The sequence below is a fragment of the Suncus etruscus genome, chromosome 20 (genome assembly GCF_024139225.1).
Source record: "Suncus etruscus isolate mSunEtr1 chromosome 20, mSunEtr1.pri.cur, whole genome shotgun sequence".
Taxonomy (NCBI): Eukaryota; Metazoa; Chordata; class Mammalia; order Eulipotyphla; family Soricidae; genus Suncus; species Suncus etruscus.
The window spans coordinates 20,808,652-20,831,298 of record NC_064867.1 but is presented as its reverse complement, the minus strand read 5'-3'; the positions used below and the strand labels follow the sequence as shown (position 1 = coordinate 20,831,298).

General features: G+C 38.8%; 1 protein-coding gene across 1 annotated transcript in view; it reads right to left on the bottom strand.

Annotated features, from left to right (window-relative positions):
* EFHB (EF-hand domain family member B) overlaps positions 1–22,647 on the bottom strand; it is a 45,439-nt gene that overhangs the window by 13,238 nt on the left and 9,554 nt on the right. Inside the window, exons 5-9 of the mRNA XM_049766480.1 lie at positions 22,305–22,415; positions 17,186–17,315; positions 9,627–9,710; positions 8,486–8,553; positions 6,330–6,484 (exon numbers count right to left, since the gene is read on the bottom strand). Of these exons, the coding sequence (XP_049622437.1) occupies positions 6,330–6,484; positions 8,486–8,553; positions 9,627–9,710; positions 17,186–17,315; positions 22,305–22,415 (548 nt within the window). The remainder of the gene's footprint in view (positions 1–6,329; positions 6,485–8,485; positions 8,554–9,626; positions 9,711–17,185; positions 17,316–22,304; positions 22,416–22,647) is intronic.

Genomic DNA, 22,647 nt, shown 5'->3' with positions numbered 1-22,647 from the left:
GAATAAGAAAAGTAAAGAAGATTCCTTTATAGAAACCTCTGCTACAAGGTAACAGCAGCAAAAATTCAAACCCATAGTCCTAATTTAAACTCAGTGTGGGGGCTGGAGAAATAGTACAGTGGTAGGGCGTTGGCCTTGCATGCAGACATTTCAGGAAGGAAGGTGGTTTGAATCCCAGCATCCCATATGGTCCCCCAAGCCTGCCAGGAGCAATTTCTGAGCACAGAGCCAGGAGTAACCCCTGCGTGCTGATGGGTGTGACCAAAAAAACAAAAACAAACAAAAAACCATAAAAGCAGTGTGAACTGTAGCTTCTGGTTTTTTTTTGGTTTTTTTTTTTTTTTTTGGTTTTTGGGCCACACCCGTTTGACGCTCAGGGGTTACTCCTGGCTATGCGCTCAGAAATCGCTCCTGGCTTGGGGGGACCATATGGGACACCGGGGGATCGAACCGTGGTCCGTCCTACGCTAGCGCTTGCAAGGCAGACACCTTAACTCTAGCGCCACCTTCCCGGCCCCGAACTGCAGCTTCTGAATCAAAGCACCAATAAAGTGAACTAGACGGGGACCAGAATGAGAGCACAGTGCGTATAGTGTTTGCCTTGCATGCGGCCAATCTGGGTTCAGTCCCTGGCATCCCATCTGGTCCCCCATGCCTGCCAGAACCAATTACTGAGCACAGAGCCAGGAGTAACCCCTGAGCACTGCCAGGTGTAACCCAAAAACAAAAAATAAAGTGAAATAGACAGCATCAATAATAGACTTGGCTGCCTAATATAAGGTGCTCTCATGCTCTTGCTGTCTCTGTCTCTATCCTCTTTCCCCTCCCTCTATTTCCCCCTCCCTCTTCTCCTTCTCATCTTGATCTTTCCCTCTACCATACCCCAATTTTTACTGTAAAGAGAAAGGTAAGTGGATGTGGGAACAAGGCTTATCTATCTTCAAGGGAAATCAACGACCATTTGCATCTGACCAATAATACTATAGCATGTCAGAAGGGTACAGAACCTAACATGTATAACTTCACTGGATGTGAGTACCAACACCATTGTCTTACACAGTCTGAAGGGGAAAGGGTTCCTGAGGTTCATTTAGTAGAGTTTGGGCAAGGACTATTCAAAGTAAAATAGAAAAGCTAAAGTCTGTGGTTAAAAAGACTAACTGTATAATTGGCTTTTGGTTTTTTGTTTGTTTGGTTTGGTTTTGGGGCCATGCCCAGTGACACTCAAAGGTTACTCCTGGCTATGCACTCAGAAATTGCTCCTGGCTTGGGGGCCAATGGGACACCAGGGGATCAAACCGTGGTCCATCCTAGGTTAAATCATTCAAGCAGATGCCCTACAGCTTGTGCCACACCTCTGGCCCCTAACTGTATAATTGTTATTAGTGCTTATATGTCTATATTGTGAGAGTTCTTAAATACCAGAGGCCACATGGAGAGAACTGCCACTGCCATCATAATCCCCAAGACTCCTAATGATCCTTTTGAGTTACAAGTCTTTATAACTAATGATTGAAACCACCAGTTGGAGCTGCCTTGGGAGATTCTGTCCCCAATAACTGCTAACCTGGTTGAGGTCTTCGAATTTTTCCAGTTACTGAGTTCTTGAAACTGGATGTTTAATCAATGTATGTCTTATGACTCACCAGGATGTTCATAGTTTTGAGGTGACCCAACACAAAGAATCTAACAAACTTCATTTATAAAATGGTGATGATATATTCAAGAAGTTAGCTAAGCTAACCTCAGTAACATCTTAACTTTACATGAAAAAAGTAATTTGAAATTATTTATTTGTCTGGTGTTTTGTTTTATGGCCATGCCTGGTCAAGCTCAGATCAAGACTATTCTAAGCTTTATTCTCAGGACTGACCCCTGGCAGTATTCATGGAATCATATGCAGTGCCCTTGATGAACCAAAGGGATAGTTGATTGTAAAAGAAGTGCCTCAATACCTATCCTATCTTTCTGGATCGTGGCTATAATCCTTTAGAAATAAATTATTCATCTTTTTATTTGTTTTACCTCCTAAAGCAAAGTTGCTGTCTCAATAAAGTACTAAATTCATAGAGGTTCCCCTAAATTCTGAGGTTAGGTTGCCTCACCTGAAACCTAGTAATCTTCACTGGGCTACTACTGTTTTTCAACCTCAATGACAATGAAGGATCCCAAAGGGACTCTATTAAGTAGGACAGAACTCAAGGTTATGCTCATGCTATGGCCAATACTCCTCTTGATACACCTATTCTATTCATATAGATTCAGTCTGTTGCCAGTGACTTACATGTACCACAGACCAGAGTAAAGATACCTTTTTTGGTAGTCTGAAAATTATGTAAACAAATCATAACTGTTGAATGAACTTCCCCTCTGGGAAATTTATATAGATGCTCTTTGAAGTGGTCTATTCTCTGATAAGAATGACTGGAATCAAGCAACTGATTAAGCCTGAAACATTCAGATTGCTTCTTTCTGAAGCCATCATTATATATAATAGTACACACCCACCATTATATACAGGTTACAGCAGAAAGCATTCTATGTATCTGGTTCAGAGATTACCACAGCATGCCCAACCTGTGACTCCTGTCAAATATGAACTCATTGTCCATAGTTGACATCACATGTCTCACGGTGAGAAAAGACACATCACCCACACGACATTGCTCTCACACACACCCATCCTACATTCCTGGCAAACAAAACTTTTATCACCTCTCAGAGCATTTGATGGACATTATACTGTTGATATATTTTCTTGTAATGGAATTTCTAGTCTAGTCTAATCAGCCAACTTCAATCATAACAGTATGGCTCATAAAATTAAGTTGAGATCAAATTCATGACTTTTTTAATTTCTGGATAATTTCAACCTGATTTTCAACAATGAGCTGTAAGTAAAAACAGTCAATAGATCTTTCATGCTAGCAACAATTCCTAACTAGCTGATATTACTGAGCTTTAAGAACAGTCTTCTCAAAAAGTGTCTACTGCCTTCACGGGCGCCTAGCCCACATCTTAGTAAAGCAGTTTTATTATTGAATGAAGTTGTTCCCAAAAAGAAATAATTCCATCTCAGAAGCTTCTTAGGTAATAGTTATAATAAAATTTGGAGTTCTATGCAGTTCTATTTTAAGATTTTGAAGATTTCTTTAAGCACTCCTGGACATGGTATTTTCTTTTTTTTTTTTTTCATGCTCCACATTTTAAATTCCCCAAGCATAAAATCTGGAATAATGTCTTATGTATTATAGCCACTCAGTTTAAAAAAAAATAGGCTGAGAATGTGACTCAGTGGGAAAGCCTTGTATTTGTAAGGTCCTATTTCCAGCTACTACGTGTTCCCTAAGCACCACTGGAATGGCTGACTCCTAAGAGCTGTGCTTAGCACAGCCAAGTGTGGTAATAAATAAATAAATCATTTAAAACATAATCTTATAATCCAATAAGATAATTTAAAGAATCATAGGTTAGGGGGCCAGAGCAATAGTACAGCAGGTAGGGTGTTTGCCTTCCACATGGCTTACCCAGTTTCAATCCCCAGCATCCCACATGGTTCCCCAAGACTGCCAGGAGTGATTCCTGAGTACAGAGCCATGAAATAACTTCTGAGGACTGCAGGGTGTGGCCAAAAATATCATAGTTTATTTGGTCTTGATCTGTTGTTTTGCTTTCCCTTAAAATTAAGCCTAGGCATCCAACAATATAAAAATTAAATCATAAAAATGTATATACTATAAGAACCAGAGGATAGTACAATTGGTATGGTGCTTACCTTGCATGTAACTAAGCCCAGCACCTAAGAGCAGAGTTAGCAAGTCCTGAACACTACTGGGTGTAGCCATAAAACAATTCTACTACAGTTGTACTTCTTTTTTTTTTTTTTTTTTTTTGTTTTGTTTTGTTTTGTTTTGTTTTTTTGGGTTTTTTTTTGGGTCACACCCGGCAGTGCTCAGGGGTTTCTCCTGGCTCCACGCTCAGAAATCACTCCTGGCAGGCTCAGGGGACCATATGGGATGCCGGGATTTGAACCGATGACCTTCTGCATGAAAGGCTAACGCCTTACCTCTATGCTATCTCTCCGGCCCCTACAGTTGTACTTCTAAGAAGACCAATATCTTATTATTATCTCAAATTTAAAAAACTCCTCAAGAACACTATACTATGTGCATATTAAAAGTTAACTATCTAAAAGGTATATCTGCATTATATAATTATCAGTAATTTCCTGTCTGCCTTTTTGGTTTTTGTTTGTTTGTTTGGGGCCACACTTATGGTACTCAGGGGTTACTCCTGGCTCTGCACTCAGAAATCACTCCTGGCTGGCTTGGGAGAACCATATGGGATGCAGGGAATCAAACCCTAGCCCATCCAGGGTCAGCTGCATGCAAGGCAAATGCCCTAGCACTGTACTATTGCTCTTTCTATTTTTTTAATAACTGCTTTCACTTATCTAAAAACAAAACTATTATGATCAATTATGTCAACTATGTAATGCATTTTCTCCAAAATTTTAAATTTTATTTTTAAAATAAAACAATAAAATGAATATTTGTCACACACACACACACACACACACACACACACACACACACACACACGGGAGGGGGAAAGAATATGCCTGGTTGGAGTCGAAGCAACAGTACAGCAGACAGCAGGCAAGGCAGTTGCCTTGCACACAGCAGACCCAGGTTAGATTTCTGGTATCCCATACGTTCCCCTGAGCCTGCCAGGAGTAGGAGTGATTTCTGAGCACAGAGCCAGGGATGTTTTGGGATGTGGCCCAAAATCAAGACAAAACAATATTTCTGATAGTTCTCCTAGATAAGAAGGTAATTTTTTGCCTATAATTAATTTAAAATAGTTTTAAAATAAAGGGCAAAATATTGTTATTTATGTACCCCTAGATATGTCTTAACCAAATGATAACATCAGAGTAGTCTAAATTTATATTATCTTACTTTCTAAAAATATATTTATATATATACATATACTCTTCCTTCCAAAAGGAACATCATTTGTTTTAGGTTCATTCTCACAGTGGTGCTTCGGGGCTACTCCTGGAGACTATAGGGATCAAGACCATAGGGATCATTGATGTTGGGGATTAAACCTGTTTCTCCTAGTAAGGTATATGTTCCAGTTCCAGGTGGACACTTTGAACTACCTTCCTAGTTCAATGTCTAAAGTGTCTGAAGCTTGACTTATCCTAGACTGATAGTACCAGTATATAGCATATGCAAACTGTCTATATCCCAGGAGTTCTTCCCAGGAATGCACATGCTGGCTCTTTTCCTTGCTTCCAGCATATTACAGTTTAGTAATATACTGCAAGTGATTCCCTGGAGGCTGGAGAGATTTAGGGTTAAGTAACTTGCCCAATATTACATAGGTCACTACATAGCACTGTCAGTAGTGAACTCTAAAAAATAGATGCAAGAGTATTTTTGCTGATCAATGTGGGTTGTGATACAATTAACACAGACACACACAGTGATTTTCAAACTTGAATATGCATCAGAATGACATAACTTAAAAAACAAAATTACTGGGGCCGGAGAGATAGCATGGAGGTAAGGCATTTGCCTTGCATGCAGAAGGTCTGTGGTTCAAATCCCGGCATCCCATATGGTCCCCAGGCCTGCCAGGAGCAATTTCTGAGTGTAGAGCCAGGAGTAATTCCTGAGCCCTGCCAGGTGTGACCCAAAAAAACAAAAATAAATAAAATAAAATTACTCAACGACAATGAAATCAAGAGACCTAAACAACAACAAGCTATACACAAAAGGGACCTGTTACACTAGCAGTCTAGGGGGCTAAGGGTGGAGGTATGAGATGCATGCTGGGAACAGTGATGGAGGGAGGTCAACACTGGTAGTGGGAATGGCCCTAATTCACTGTCACTATGTATCTTAAGTATAACTATCAATTGTAATTCAAAAAAAAAAAAAAGAACATTAAGAAAATTACTGTGCCCAACCCAGAGTTCAGCAGACCTGGGGTGAGCCTTTAATGTACATTTCTAATAATAAAGATAATGAAGGTGGTACAAGAACTTCATTTTGATAATCATTGATATTTCCAACAATCAGAATCAAAGATTTGTCAAAGGTCAATGAGTACATATTTCAGGGGTTTTTGTTTGTTTTTGTTTGGTTTTTAGTAAATATACGAGTCTCCACTCTACTACCATGCATTGGCTGTACAAAAGCAGCAATAAAACAAGAATGCATGTAAAACTAATAACCAAGAAAAAGTAATGAATTACATTCACAGGCCTTATTTTGCTGACCTTGATCTACACAAACCCACTCTGTATTACTACTGACCTTATCATAGTATCTAAAGGCTGCCAGCAAAGTGTCAAAGTTTTGGTAGTTAAAGTTCTTAAAGCGATGTCGAACTGCTGCAATCAGAGCTCGCTCTCTATCCTTGCCTTGAAGATATTCACCAGGGAGTCTGTTATGGAGAATATCACCAACTCCTGTTGAAGAAGGGGGAAAAAAAGTCATCTGGGGGCCAGAGGAAAAAATACAGTGAGTAGAACATTTGTCTTGCATGTGGTCAACCCAGGTTGGGTTTCCTACATTCCATATAGTCCCCCAAATTTGCCAGGAGTGGTTCCTGAGAACAGAGCCAGAAGTAAACCTGAATGCCAAAACAGAGGTGGGGGTAAAATGAGACACTCTGAAATGGGAATCAGCTAGCATTGAGATCATCCTAGAGCAGGCAACATACAGCCTCTGAGAGAGGGAATTAATATGGTTTAGGATGACCATTAAGAACGGCCTCTCTTCCTTCTCCACAATATTCCCCCATATACAATCTTTTGGATGATTACCTCTATAAAAGAAACCCCTTTTGAGGCCAGAGAGATAGCATGGAGATAGTACATTTGCCTTGCATGCAAAAGGACATTGGCTCAAATCCCAGCATCCCATATGGTCCCCCAAACCTGCCAGAAGCAATTTCTGAGCTCAGAGCCATGAGTAACCCCTGAACACCGCCAGGTGTGACCCAAAACCCAAATATATATATGAATAAATTTACTTCAACACTTTTAATATATGTTAATGTTAATACCCTGACTTCATAATTTCTAATACAAACTTATCATTTAATTTATGAAGATAACATTTAGATCAATGTCAGTAAATTTATCAGTCAAATTATAAACATGTTTTATACTTATAAATCCATAATTACTGATGAACAGTATCCTGTTGCCAGATACAAGGATGCAATCAACAATAAGAATATCTACTACTAGCTAAAACCTACCCCACAAGAAAGAAGAAATTACCATAATGAGTTAAGCAAGTCTCCCCCTTGGATATCTACAGTTTAGATTGTGTTAGGGATAATTTCTCCTTTTTGTTCTGAACTGACTGATTGTGGGTATGGAGACATAATAGTAGTGAATCATGTGTTTGTCAAGTACACTGCTTTTTCAAACTGAAAACAATTCATATGGCAATGTTATAAACTGAGGGTTCTAGTTCTGAAGGCCTTAGTCAAGTTTCAGTGAAATATCAATACTTTTAGGCCATGTTTGAATATTAAGGACCTTGTACAATATTAATTCACTGAAAAACTCTTCATGAGTTGGAGATAGCACAGGAGGTAAAGTGCTTGTCATGCATTCAACTGGCCCTGGTTAGATCCTTTTACCTCATAAGATCTTTCAAAAGTCACTGCCAAAGGTAATTCCTGAGCACAGCGATAGGAATATCCCTTGAGCACCACCAGTTGTGCCTCAAAAAGCCAAAAATAGGGCCCAGAGAGATAGCACAGCGGTGTTTGCCTTGCAAGCAGCCGATCCAGGACCAAAGGTGGTTGGTTCGAATCCCAGTGTCCCATAGGGTCCCCCGTGCCTGCCAGGAGCTATTTCTGAGTAACCCCTGAGCATCGCCGGGTGTGGCCTAAAAACCAAAAAAAAAAAAAAAAAAAAAAAAAAAAAGCCAAAAATAATTAATAAAATAAAAATTAAAAAGTCATTCCATTTTGATTTGTTCAATACAAATACAGGCCATGTTTATTTTGTTGTTGTTTTGTTTTGTTTTTGGGTCACACTCGGTAGCGCTCAAGGGGTTACTTCTGTCTCTGTGCTCAGAAATCGGTCCTGGCAGGTCAGGGGACCATAAGGGATGCCAGGGATCAAACCCAGGTCAATCCTAGGTTGGCAGCATGCAAGGCAAAAGCCCTACTGCTGTGTGCTATCTCTTTGGCCCCTATTTTCTACATGAATGCAAGGCTTAATTACACTTAAGTATTCACTACAAACACTTTAAATTGTACTTATTTCAAATATTATAATATAAAATTTTTTCTTTGATGTGCTACAATTTTTATTCACTAGTGTTAATGTGATATATTTAAATCTTAAAATTAAACTTTCAGAGGAGATGGTGAATTTTATTGAATTTTATTGTTTTTTTTTGAGGGTGAAAATAATTCCTGTATTGTATTTCTATTATATATTTACCATAATCTTCAGGATGGACGCACGCTCCAAAAGTGTGGTCTGGAGAAACCTTCATTGTCTCTGCAATGCTATTTAAAGTTAAAAATAATAATAATAATAAAGTTAAAAATATTTAGTTCAAAGGTCTATTACATGCAATGCAATATTCCCCTAACAACTTCCATAAGAGACCCCAAGCACTGAGCTAGTAGAGAACCTCAAGTACTACTAGGTGTCACTCCAAACACAAAAATATATCACATGGCCTCCTGAAATCTAAAGTATGACTTCTGGGGCTGGAGAGATAGTAGGGCGTTAGCCTTGCATGCGGCCAACCCAGGATGGACATGGATTTGATCCTTGGAATCCCATATGATCCCCCAACCTGCCAGAGGTGATTTCTGAGTGCAAAGCCAAGAGTAACCCCTGAGCACTGCCAGCTGTGACCCAAATACCATGCAACCAACCAACCAATCAATAAAGTTTAAAAAAAATAAAGTATGATTTCTGTGTGTTTTCAATGGATTATATTTTTCTCCTATAAACAATGAAATTCAAACATTCTTCAAGATGTTATTTATCTAATTTCCCACATACATTAACAATGGTGAAAGCCTTTCACTGGATTCAAAAGAAATAACAGGGATGTGGCTCCAGTAGAAAAGTGTGTGTGCAAGAGGACTTTAATTTCGTCCCTAGAACTGTTAGCCTCACCCCCACGACTTGTACCTATCCAGATGTAGCCCTACTGAACCCTAGATCATAGTTGGCCCTAATTTTGCTGTGATAGTCAAAAAATTAAAAATATAAATAAAATAGTTAAAACAGAATGAATTCAAAGCAGAATTCTGGAAGTATATATAGAGTAGTATTTAGAGAAAGGGGGACACAAACTCATTTTCTGGGATTCCAGAGATAAATATTGACACAAAAATGTTCTTGACCACCCTCTCCCCTTTCCTCAAATGTCTTCTTAGAGGAAGGATGCAGCACATTTAAGTAGCAAATTTAAAAAAAATGATGCGTTTCCTGAATTATACAAAAGATTCATCACTTTGTTTTATTTCATAGATGAAATACATTAGAACACACACCAACATTTTCATGAGTCCATTTTTAACATCTGATCCAAAGCCACTATCAATTTGACCCATAAACTTACGGGTCTAAAACTCTTCCAAGTTTATGCTGAAACTTTTCTTTGAAATCGTCAACTCTCTTGGATACGATTTTAGCCCCCTTTTTCCTGTAAAATGAAAAGTATTTTTAATTGTCTCTGGTATTCTGACTGAAAAGTTTGATTCAAATATAAGTATATTCCATTTATTTTTATTAAGCAACTAAATTGTTAGAAGTGTTAGAGACAGAAAAGCTCAATGGGTTGAACACATAAAAAATATGGTTATGTTCTATTCTCAGTACATGATCTATTCCCATTACTATATGGTCACAGAGGGAGGGAGGAAGGAGGGAGGGAGGAAGAAGGGAGGGAGGGAGGGAAGGAAGGAAGGAAGGAAGGAAGGAAGGAAGGAAGGAAGGAAGGAAGGAAGGAAGGAAGGAAGGAAGGAAGGAAGGAAGGAAGGAAGGAAGGAAGGAAGGAAGGAAGGAAGGAAGGAAGGAAGGAAGGAAGGGAAGGAGGGAGGGAAGGGGATAAAAAAAAAACAAGAAAAAAGGAAGAATAGAAGGGAGGAGGGGCAGCAAATAACCAAGAAGAATAAACAGATAACTTTCATCTAAGGAACAAATATTTAGAAAAATTGTAAGACTTTGTAGTGAAAAAAAAATCAACAAAAGAATAAAAGAGCTCGCAAAATCTTTCAAAGGGTAGGAGCATACTTTGTTTAAGAGGCCTGAGTTTAATCTCCAGCATACATGGTTCCCCTGTTAATAGCTTGATGTGGCCCCAAAACCAAATAAAAATAAAATTTTGAAAATTAAGTGGGGGACCAGAGAGATAGCATGGAGGTAGGGTGTTTGCCTTGCATGCATATGGACGGTGGTTTAAATCCCGGCATCGCATATGGTATCCTGAGCCTGCCAGGAGTGATTTCTGAGCATAGAGCCAGGAGGAACCCCTGAGCGCCGCCGGGTGTGACACCCAAAACAGCAACAACAAAAATTTAGAGAGAGACCAGAGCAATAGCAAGTGTAGGGCATTTGCCTTGCACGCTAATGGTCCAGGACAGACCCAAATTCGATCTCAGGCATCCCTTATAGTCCCCTGAGTCTGCCAGGAGCAATATCTGAGCACAGAGCCAGGAGTAACCCCTGCGTGCTGCCAGTGTGACCCAAAAACTAACAACAACAACAAAAATTAGAAAGTAATGAGTCATAGAGGTAGTACAAGAGGGTTAACATGTTTGCCTTGCATGTGAATCAGCCTGGTTCAATATCCAATACTATGTATAGTCCCCCTAGAACACTGCCAAAATTGATCCGTGAACAGTTAGAATAAGTTCAGGGCCCAGAGAGATAGCACAGCGGTGTTTGCCTTGCAAGCAGCCGATCCATGACCTAAGGTGGTTGGTTTGAATCCCGGTGTCCCATATGGTCCCCCGTGCCTGCCAGGAGCTATTTCTGAGCAGACAGCCAGGAGTAACCCATGAGCACTGCCAGGTGTGGCCCAAAAACCAAAAAACAAAAGAATAAGTCCAGATCATTCCTGGATGTGACCCAAACCAAAAATAATAATAGAAAATACAAAGTGTCACCTTTAAAATTGTTAACAGTTAATGTGATAATAAAGCCATATATAAATAAGTTATATATGTGTACACACATATAAACATATAGATAAGGAAAAAATAATGCAAAAATACTTGTGGTTTGTTAGTGGAAATTGTTATAATCCTTTTGAAAATAATCTGACAATAAAAATTAAAAAGCAGGAAATAGTGAGATGATACAGCATGTAGGGTGTTTGCCTTGCACATAATCAACCCAGGTTTCATCCCTAACATCCCATATAGTCCTCCAAGCAAGCCAGGAGTGATACCTGAGAATAGAGCCAAGAGTAAATTCTGAGAATTGCTGGGAATGGGAAAAAAAATGTTGCAGCATAGAAAATAACTAATTTTTCACATTAGCAATAATGCACACCATGCATCTTAAGTGTTTGTTCTTAAGAATATACAGCAGCATAAAATTAGCTTATATTAAGTGAAAAAAATAAAATAAAATTTCACTCTATTAAAACATGCAAAAACCCATACAGAAAGTCACACTAGACAGAAATGCATTAAAAAGATAATAATGGTTGAATTAGGTTGACAGCATTATGGGTGGTTTTATTTTCTGTAATATAATTTCATGTTTTCATCATTGTGATTAAATGAGTAAGAGCTCTTTTGAGAGCTGTAAAATTACAACACTATTATTTAATAACATTAAAATTAATAAATTCTCTATTGTTTGCCAAGACTGAAAACAATGAACATTAAATTCTTAAATCCCATTTGCTTTTTAAAAGTATTTCCTTTACTATAGTAATATCAAGCTGAATAATTTTCTGGAGAAGAGTGACACTCTGTGGAGAAACCAAAGATGAAACTAAAGTAATCTATCTCTTATTTCTTCATTTACTTTCTATGAATTAAAAAAAGAAAATGTAGGTACAAAAGTCAGAACAGATGCCAGAGTGATAGCACAGCGTAGGGCATTGCCTTGTATGCTGCTGACCCAGGATGGACCCGGGTTGGATCCCCGGCATCTCATATGGTTCCCCAAGCCTTCCAGGAGCAATTTCTGAATGCAGAGCCAGGAATAATCCCTGAGTGCCAGTAGGTGTGGCCCCAAAACAAACAAACAAAAAAAAAAAAGTCATAATAACTCAAAGTCAGATTTAGCATGACAATGTAAACAAATGAAACCGAAGTCTAAAAATCAGAGAACCAAAGTGTTAAGTAGTCCAGAGCTTTCCTTCCAAGTGACTGACCCTATTTCAATCCCTGATCCCTGACACACAATATATATGGGCTGAAGCCTGCCAAGAGAGATTCCTGAGCAGGACAGTAAACAATCCTGCATGCAGCCAGGTGTAGCCAAAAAACAAAATCCAAAAACCAGCTCCAAGACTGAGATGATTCCTGTGAAAATCACATGCCTAGTATGTGAGTAAAATTCCCTGGCACTACAAGGTCCCCTTAGCACAACCATCTCCCCAACCACCAACACATCAGCACATACCACTAGATCAAGATTCTCACTTTCGGGGACCCAGGACCTCTCAGGGAGGTGGCTCTTTTGGGGGAAAAAAAAAAAAAAGCAGAGTCCAGATAATAGTACAGTGGGTATGGTGCTTGCCTTAGAAGTAGCCAACCGGGGTCGGAGAGATAGCATGGGGGTAGGGTGTTGGTCTTGCATGCAGAAGGTCAATCCCGGCATCCCATACGGTCCCCTGAGCCTGCCAGGAGCAATTTCTGAGTGTAGAGCTAGGAGTAACCCCTGAGCACTGCAGGGTGTGACCAAAAAACAAAGTAGCCATCCTGGGCTTGATCTCCAGCATCTCATAAAATTTCTCAACCCCCTCCAGGAGTGAACGCCTGAGCACTGTCAGGTGTGGCCCCAGGAATGAATAAATAAATAAATAAATAAATAAATAAATAAATAAATAAATAAATAAATAAATAAAATAACAGCCCCAACAGAGAATAATTCAGAATTTAAAAATTATATATTTTAAATTGTGAAGATTAGTTTTGCGATCTAAAAATATTTCAATTACATATCTGGGAGAATTGAGAAGCCATAGCCATGCATGTCAGAACACTGATAGCTGTAAGTAACATCTCCACACATGTTCACATATTCACTAACCTATGCAAAATAAAGTATTTTGGGGGCCGGGCGGTGGCGCTAAAGGTAAGGTGCCTGCTTTGCCTGCACTAGCCTAGGACGGACCGCGGTTCGATCCCCCGGCGTCCCATATGGTCCCCCAAGCCAGGAGCGACTTCTGAGTGCATAGCCAGGAGTAACCCCTGAGCGTCATTGGGTGTGACCCAAAAACCAAAAAAAAAAAAAAAGTATTTTGTCTTCCAGTAAATTCATTCACACATATGCACATATGAACAGATATGTGTCTTGCATGTACAAACATCAACAATTCGTTTATTTTTCAGGGAGGACACATCTGGTTGTGCTGGGGAAAAAACCAGGATGGTTGCAATCAAATCAAGTGCCTTAACCCCATATTAGCTCTCCACCTCCATACCTGCCTAATTTGATCCATTATTTATGTCTTTTGTTTGCTTGTTTAAATTAAAGAACCATGATTTACAAAGATATTGATGATAGAGCTTTAGGCATATAAAATTTCAATACCAATCCCATCACCAGTGTTCCCATACTTCATTCTCCTCCCACCCACCACCCTCCCCTACCACATACCTGCCACCTTAACAGGCAACATTACAAAGTTATGTGGTTGCAGCTTTTATGTTTACAATGCTCTTGCATCTGTTCCTTGACTATACCACTCTCCCACATCACCAACCAGTATAACTAAAGCCTCAACTACTGTTCCAACATTGTTTCCCTTTTTCATCTTCTCCCCAGACATCTTGATTACATTCTTTCTTTGTCCTTCTCCTCCCTAAACTCTGGGGTTACTGGTGATCTAGGCACCCCTCCTTTTACTACATTATATTTCCCTATCTAATTATTCTATATACCACAGATAACTGAGATATTTCTGCACTGAGTGAAATAAGCCAAAAAAGAGAAAGAAAAACACAGGATGGTCTCTCTGATTCTTTTTTTTTTTTTTTTTTTTGGTTTTTGGGCCACACCCGGCGTTGCTCAGGGGTTACTCCTGGCTGTCTGCTCAGAAATAGCTCCTGGCAGGCACAGGGGACCATATGGGACACCGGGATTCGAACCAACCACCTTTGGTCCGGGATCGGCTGCTTGCAAGGCAAACACCACTGTGCTATCTCTCCGGGCCCTCTGATTCTTTTTTTGTTTGTTTGTTTGTTGTTTTTCGGGCCACACCCATTTGATGCTCAAGGGTTACTCCTGGCTAAGCGCTCAGAAATTGCCCCTGGTTTGGGGGGACCATATGGAACGCTGGGGGTTCGAACCATGGTCCTTCCTTGGCTAGCGCTTGCAAGGCAGACACCTTACCTCTAGCACCACCTCGCCGGCACCATGTCTCTCTGATTCTTTTAAGGAAAGATCAATAACAGGGAGTCCAATGATTGCACAGCAGGTAGGACATTTATCTTGCATGTAGCTGACCCAGGATCTAGCACTAACATCCCATATATTCTCCTGAGCTTGTGGGGGGTAGGGGGGCATTATTCAGCTTGATTTCCTGAACACAGATCTAGGAATTAGCCCTGTGCACAGCTGGTGTGGCCAAAAAAAAAATCATAGAGAGAACATAGAAGTATACAGTATATGTAAATGAGCAGACTGATTTACAGACTTGTTGTCTTTAGTTTTGACACTGTCTATTTCTTAATACAAAGGAATGTTTTCATGCATCTGTCAATGTTAACAAAAGAGTCAATCACAGGTAAATGAAAAGAGAACTATCACCAGGCTATCTGGATATTCTTGAAGACCTGTATAACAATACAGGTCTCCAAACGAAGAAATACTTATGTCAAAGCCCTTACCAAAGGCAGAACACTCTTGCCAACTAGATTATCATATAACTGGTCTCCTCCTTATTACCTATTGTTCTATTACTCCCTTTTATTTTCATTATTAACACCCTAAACATCACCCTAAACCTGAGATTTTTGGTACAATAAGTTCATATTTTGTGCAATAAATTCATCATCTTCTTAGATTGCTAGCTCCTGAATAAAACTGCTTTTCCTGCACCACCTGTGTCTTTTGAGTTCAGGCTTTCAAATGGCGAATAACTAATGCTTGCATTGGAGAACAGATATTGATGAACCCACCAGGAACCCCAGGTGGTTCAGCCCTCTTACTTCTCAATGGTCACAGTACTTGGCCAACAGAGCACTATGTCTTATCTGATCCTATAATCAGGAGAGGCAATAGCCCTGTAACAGGTGACAACCTTTGTGAGTAGATGACTATGTCAGAAAAAAAATTTTTTGAACTCCCAGAAGTTGTCAAGACTTGTTTGCATTAGGAACAATTCTCCCTTTTCTTCCCCTCAGGCACCAACTGCCCTAATTTATGTTGGTGGAGAAAAGTGATTCCAATTTAGGAGGAATCAATAATCAAAACTCAGTAAGTTCCTATTGCTCATGACCAGAAACAATCTATTCTCCTGATATAAAGTTTTTCAGCCATTTAAGACCTCTAGTCGTTGTGGTACCAGCACAAGACAGGTTGTAGTACCTGACAAGAGGGTCTACTTGTTAGATAGTAGAGACAATACATCTCTATTAGCTGCTCTGTGGGATGATTTGTATTGAGATATATTGGTAAATGAAAATGTATTGATTTATTATTGCTCAATGCGTCAGTGATTCACTTGGAAGTAAAATATAACAGTAAATGAAAGACTAAGAAACCTACTTTAAACTTGAAGAAAAGTAGTCATAAAATAATGACAAAGAGGGCCCGGAGAGATAGCACAGCGGCATTTGGCTTGCAAGCAGCCAATCCAGGACCAAAGGTGATTGGTTCAAATCCCGGTGTCCCATATGGTCACCCGTGCCTGCCAGGACCTATTTCTGAGCAGACAGCCAGGAGTAACCCCTGAGCATCGCCAGGTGTGGCCCAAAAAAAAACAAAAAAAAAAAATGACAAAGGAAGTTGACATTTTGGAAGATTTAAGTCAGAAGCACCATATGTATTGTGTCTGTTCATTCAATCTGTACATATATGCTTGTGACTGGGAAATTGTTGGCATGCGCACCAGCAGGCAACAGGCCTTTTGCTTTTGGAGGAGTGTGGTTTCCCCAGCATCCTGTCGCTGCTGTTTTCTTGTGAAAGCCAGTTCATTGTTGTTCTTGGGGGTTGCGTCCTTACAAATAGAGCATTATTTTTCTAATTAAAAGATCTTTCATTTTTCACTTTAATGTGTTATAGGTGAAATCCCCTCTATCCTTTCATCTGCCCCTCTGCTTCCTATTCTCCCCCAAAAAAACTATTAGACAAAGTTGAATAACAAGATAGTTCAATTACATGTGACATTACTGCATAAATGTGAAAGTTCATCATCTTTAAAGAAATAAAATGGGGTAGGAAAGATAACATAGTTGGTTTTTTGTTTGTTTTTTGTTTATTTTCTTTTGTTTGGGGGCCACACCTGGTGTTGAGGATCGAACCTCGGTCTGTCCTAGGTCAGCCGCATGCAAGGCAAATGACCTACCGGCGCACCACTGCTCTGGCCCCTGGAGTACATATAAACACTTCACCCAGCGTGATTCCCTGAGCACCACCAGGAGTAATCCCTGAGCACAGATTCAAAAGTAACCTCTGAACAACACCGTGAGTAGCTCAAAAACAGAAAAACAAAAAACAATAACAAAAAAGCACTCCTGAAACATACGTGGTGATCTTAAATCAAGACTGCCTCAAACATTAAAAAAAAAAAGGGGAAAAAATTGGAGAGGTTGTGCTGGTGAAGGGAGGAGGGTGTTCTTTTTTACAACTGAAACCCAACTACAAACATGTTTGTAATCATGGTGCTTAAAGATATTAATTAAAAAGAAAAGAAGAAAAAAAGGTGAAAAAGAAAAGAAACTTGGAATATTTAACTCACTTATTCCAGAGCACAATATAACTAAACCTTACATTTGTAGTTCATGGAGCCAATGTAAATGTTTTTCCATATTTCTTCCATCATTAAAATGTGGTGTTGTGACTCCATACATATTTAACTTATGGAAACTTGATGGGTTATATTTTCGGTTCTTTGCTTCTCCTGTAGGGTAGTGGAAAAATAAGACCACTGGCTTAAGCAAAATAGATAACTTATGGGTTGCAAAAAGTACATTATATTCTTCTTGACACTGAAAACAAGAGTGAGATAAGAATTGAAATTATAACAGTCTAGAGAATTGCTCAGATTCAGCTGCAACTGACAGGCCTTCTCCCACATGAGCAGAGGGACAATGAGTTTTTTGTGTTCCTTACTATTGGAAAGGAAAGTAGGGCAAGGCAAGTAAGTACTGTTGACGAAAACTTAAGTTTTTGTCACTTTTAAGTCGGATTAAGTGACAGAAATCCTGAAAATCTTGGGATCTTCAGCTACAAAGACTTGGGATCACAGCAGTTCTTTTGATTATTCTGAGCTTTTAGAGAACAGAATTTTGTATTTGCTCTTTCTAAAATTTTCTGAGAACATAAGAACGTTGCAATCCTTATATTTCATTATAATTACTTATCTCAATCGAGTTACATGCAAAGATAGGCTGAGTATATAGAAACCAAAAAAGAGGCTTTGATATATAAGATTTAATACATATTTTAATAGATATCTAACACTTTTCAAGTCATGACATGGTAGCAACTTTGTGTTTCTAGGCAAGAGCAATATTGAAAATAGATATCAGCTAAAGTTTAACAAAGCATGGACATAAGGCATTCAACTTCATACATTAAAACATAACATAAATAAAATTATAATTCTAATTTATTTATATCTCAGTTAATTAAAAATATTGGGATTAGTCCTTGAGACCAATTCTGACCATAGAAAACCAAAACCTAATGAGGATGTTTATTTTTATTAAATGGAGTTTTTGACATGTCAGGTAATATTTTTATCTATGTATATGGCAATTTCCCTAAAGCATGGGGAATATAACCTACTTAATGAAAGATTGTTGACTTAATGAATAAGGGTTGTAAAAGTGTTCAATACAGGGGCCGGCAAGGTGGCACTAGAGGTAAGGTGTCTGCCTTGCAAGCGCTAGCCAAGAAAGGACTGCGGTTAGATTCCCCGGCGTCCCATATGGTCCCCCCAAGCCAGGGGTAATTTCTGAGCGCTTAGCCAGGAGTAACCCTGAGCATCAAACGGGTGTGGCCCAAAAAAACAAAAAAAAAAAAGTGTTCAATACAGAAACCAAAGAGATAGGTCACTGGGCTGAACACCCATGTTGCATGCAGGAGGCCAGGGTTTAATCCACAGCACTGCGTATGGACCCTTGAATACTACCAAGGAGTAACCACTGGTACTTTATTTTATATGAAATATAACACTAGGTGTGGCTCTCAAAAAATGTTTTTAATTTGAAGGGGCAGAGAGATAGTACATTGTGTAAACTGCTTGCCTTGTTCATAGCCAACCCATGTTTGATTTCTAGTTTCCAAATGGTCCCCAGAGTACTGCCAGGAGTGATTCCTTAGTGCAGAGCAAGGAGTAAATAGTGAACATTGCTAGATGTGACCCAAAAACAAAAAAGAAAAATTTTGAATATTCAATATATCAATAGGAGTTATCTCTAGCTAATGGGATTTCAAGGTTATATATAAAACTTTTACTTCATTTTCCATGATATTTAAATTCTCCACAATATATATAGATTTTTCTTTTGGATTTTGGGCCACACCTGATGACACTCAGGGGTTACTCCTGATTATGTGCTCAGAAATGGCTCCTGGCTTGGGAACCATATGGGACGCTGGGGGATCGAACCGCAGTCCATCCTAGGTTAGCCGTGTGCAAGGCAAACACCTTACCACTTGTGCCACTACTTCGGCCCCACAATATTGTATTTTTATAATTATTACTAAATTTCATTTTAAGCGATTTTATTTCAATTTTAAAATAGATTGAATTATATTACTTTCTAAGAGGCTAATGAAAGTTCTATAAATATAAGTAAATAAAAACCAGGAAAAATAGCTCAAAGGACTGAGAGCATGTTTTGCCTATGGAAGGAAGGTCTTAGTTTGATCACCAGAACTATCTGCTTTCCCCTTAACCACTGCCAGTAGCAACCCCAAGAAGAGAGCCAGGTATATAGTTCTTAGCCTGAGCACTTCTGCATGTGGTGCAAAAATAATAATAATAATAATAATAATAATAACAATAATCAGCAAATAACATAATTTTACTTGGAGCCAGAGTGATAGTACTGGTAGAGTGCTTGTCTTCCAAATGGCCAATTCAGGTTTGATTCCAGGCATCCTTAATGGTCCCCAAGTCCCACCAGGATTGATCCCTGAACATAATAAGGAGTCAGCCCTGAGCACCACTGAATATGGCCCCAAATCTCCCATTCCCATAATAATTTCAAGTCATGTTGAAGTACATTAAACATTTTTTAAATATTAAAAAGCTGCATTTATTTGTCTCTACTAAATGCATTTATATTCATTAATGACTCTCACTCTTGGGACCAGAGTGATAATACAACAAATAGGGTGCTTGCATTGCAGGCAGCTGACCCAAATTCAATCCCTGACATCCCATATGGTCGGTCCCACAAGGCCGCCAGGAGTGATTCCTGAATGCAGAGCCAGTAGTAGTCCCTGAGTACCACTAGGTGTGACAAATAAATAATAAATATTGAACAGAACCCAAACATCAAATAATTTTTTTATTTTATTTAGACCATTGTGAATTACAAATCTTTCACCATTGTATTTCAGGCATATAGTGACAGTGAATTAGGGCCATTCCCACCACCAGTGTTGGCCTCCTCCACCAGAGTTCCCAGCATGCATCCCATACCTCCACCCTTAGCCCCCTGAATTACTAGTGTAACAGGTCCATTTTGTGTTTAGCTTGTTGTAGTTGTACTTTGGGTTTCTTGATTTTATAGCTGTTGACATTGGCTGGTGTATTTAGATCTCACCCTTTTTTTTTTTTTAATTCAATGCTCCTGAGACCACTTGATCCCAACCACTTTTTTTTTCAATTTGTAAAAAGATATAGAAATATGAAGCTAAACAAAATGATTGAAGTTCTAAGGGTCTATGAAAAAGGCGGGAGCCCCTATCTAGAAGATATTTAAAAAAGGGGGAAGGGGTGGCTGTGGCAAGGTTTTTTTTTGTTGTTGTTTGTTTTGTCTTTTGCATAGGTGCAGCAAACATTGGAGAAATTAGAATAAGAGCAATCTGTTTAAGTCCAAAACTACTGAAATGAAAATAAAATTAAAATCTTCTTGAATCTCTTCCCACACCCACCATCTTGCTCGCAGAAAAATGGCCCAGCTCTACAACTAGTTTCCAAAAGAACATTATGACTTCTCACTACTCTTCACAGGTAGACTGGTTCAGGCTGGCAACTCTGTGGCTTTCTCAAAATAGAGAGAATCTCCTTTCTAAGACATTTCCTCTTCCAATAATTCTCAACCACACCGGATAACCTCTGACAGAAACAGCCCAGCGCCCAACTGAGCCTCATCAAACTGCCTAGTCATCTATAGCACATGAGGTCCTTTACTACCTCAAAAAGTGTCAGCCCAATAGGATTACAACAAATCTTATGGAAAAGTTGCATAAAAGACCATCAAGTTCAGTGAGTCTAAACAGTAACACAGAAGGATCAACGAGTACCAACCAGTAAATCCTTAGACAATGACTTGGTAATACTATTGAGAGAAATAATTATCACAAATTAACTTTTATTGATCTAAGTATTGATATTTCCATTTGCCTTTGTGTTGTAACAAACCAAACGAAGTAAATTTGTGCCTGCAAGGGGGAAGGCTGGGGTGATGGGTGAAAAACTGGGGACACTAGTGGAAGTAAGGTCATACTGGTGGTAGAATTGGCATTGGAACATTTAATGTCTGAAACAACCGTCTTATGAACAACTTGGTAAATCATAGTCTTATCATTAAAATTTTTTATAATATATTTATTTAAGCACCATGATTACAAGCATGATCGTAGTTGGATTTCAGTCATAAACAGAACACCCCTGTTCCCCAGTGCAACATTTCCACCACCAATGTCCCCTCTCTTCTCCTCCACCTCTGCCTGTATTCAAGACAGGCATTCTACTTCTCTCACTCATTAACATTGTCATGGTAGTTGTTAGTGTAGTTATTTCTCTAACTGCACTCACCACTCTTTGTGGTGAGTTTCATATAGTGAGCTGATGCTTCCAGGCCTCATCTTTATTGTCTCTGGGCATTATTGCAAGAATGTTTTTTATTTTTCTTAAAACCTATAGATGAGTGAGACTGTTCTGTATGTCTCTCTCCCTCTGACTTATTTCACTCAGCATGATAGTTTCCATGTTTATCCATGTATAGGAAAATTTCATAACTTCATCTCTCCTGAGAACTGCATAATATTCCATTGTGTATATGTACTACAGTTTCTTTAGCCATTCATTTGTTGAAGGGCATCTTGATTGTTTCCAGATTCTGGCTATTGTAAATAGAGCTGCAATGAATATAGGTGTGAGGAAGGTATTTTTGTATAGCATTTTTGTGTTCCTAGGGTATATTCTGAAGAATGGGATAGCTGGATTATATGGGTGCTCTATTTCCAGTTTTTTGAGGAATCTTCATATTGTTTTCCATAAAGGCCGGACCAGATAGCGTTCCCACCAGCAGTGAAAGAGAGTTCCTCTCTCCACATCCCTGCCAGCACTGGCTCTTGTTCTTTGTGATGTGTGCCAATCTCTGTGGTGTGAGATGGTACCTCCTGATTGTTTTGACTTGCATCTCCCATCATTAAAAATTTTAATTCAATTTTTCTTAGCTATTTTTGATTTTAATATATATTTCTACATTTTAGATCTAAGATTCATCAATATATGTGGTCATTGGCTATCAATCTGGCCTATCAAGATTTATGACCTTATGCATTTTTGTTATTATTAACCACCCACCACATAATCAGAATTTAATTTTATGCATGTTGAATAATTTGTGCACATTAGATTTTTTTCTTCACAAATCTGGGAGTTCCATATGTTCAGGCATACTAAATATTAGATGACACTTACCTCCATAATAATCATTGTGAGAAACAATGTACAAATCATGTCCTTCATTTCCTTCTTTAAGTACCTCTTCGTAGGATTTCTGTGGATTTATCACTTCTCTAGCAGAATGTTCTGAAGGTAGAATTAGTAAGTTAAGTTTTAGAATTTTTCATTATTTATAACACATATAAATGTATTAGAACAAATGGTAAATAAGGTATACTGACACACAGACACTCAAGAATACAAAGCCAACATAAATGAGAATTTATCAAGGAAGACAGGGTAGAGTTTTGAGTACTACCAACTTGACCTGGCTCTCCAGAATTATAAATAGATAAATAAATAAATAAATAAATAAATA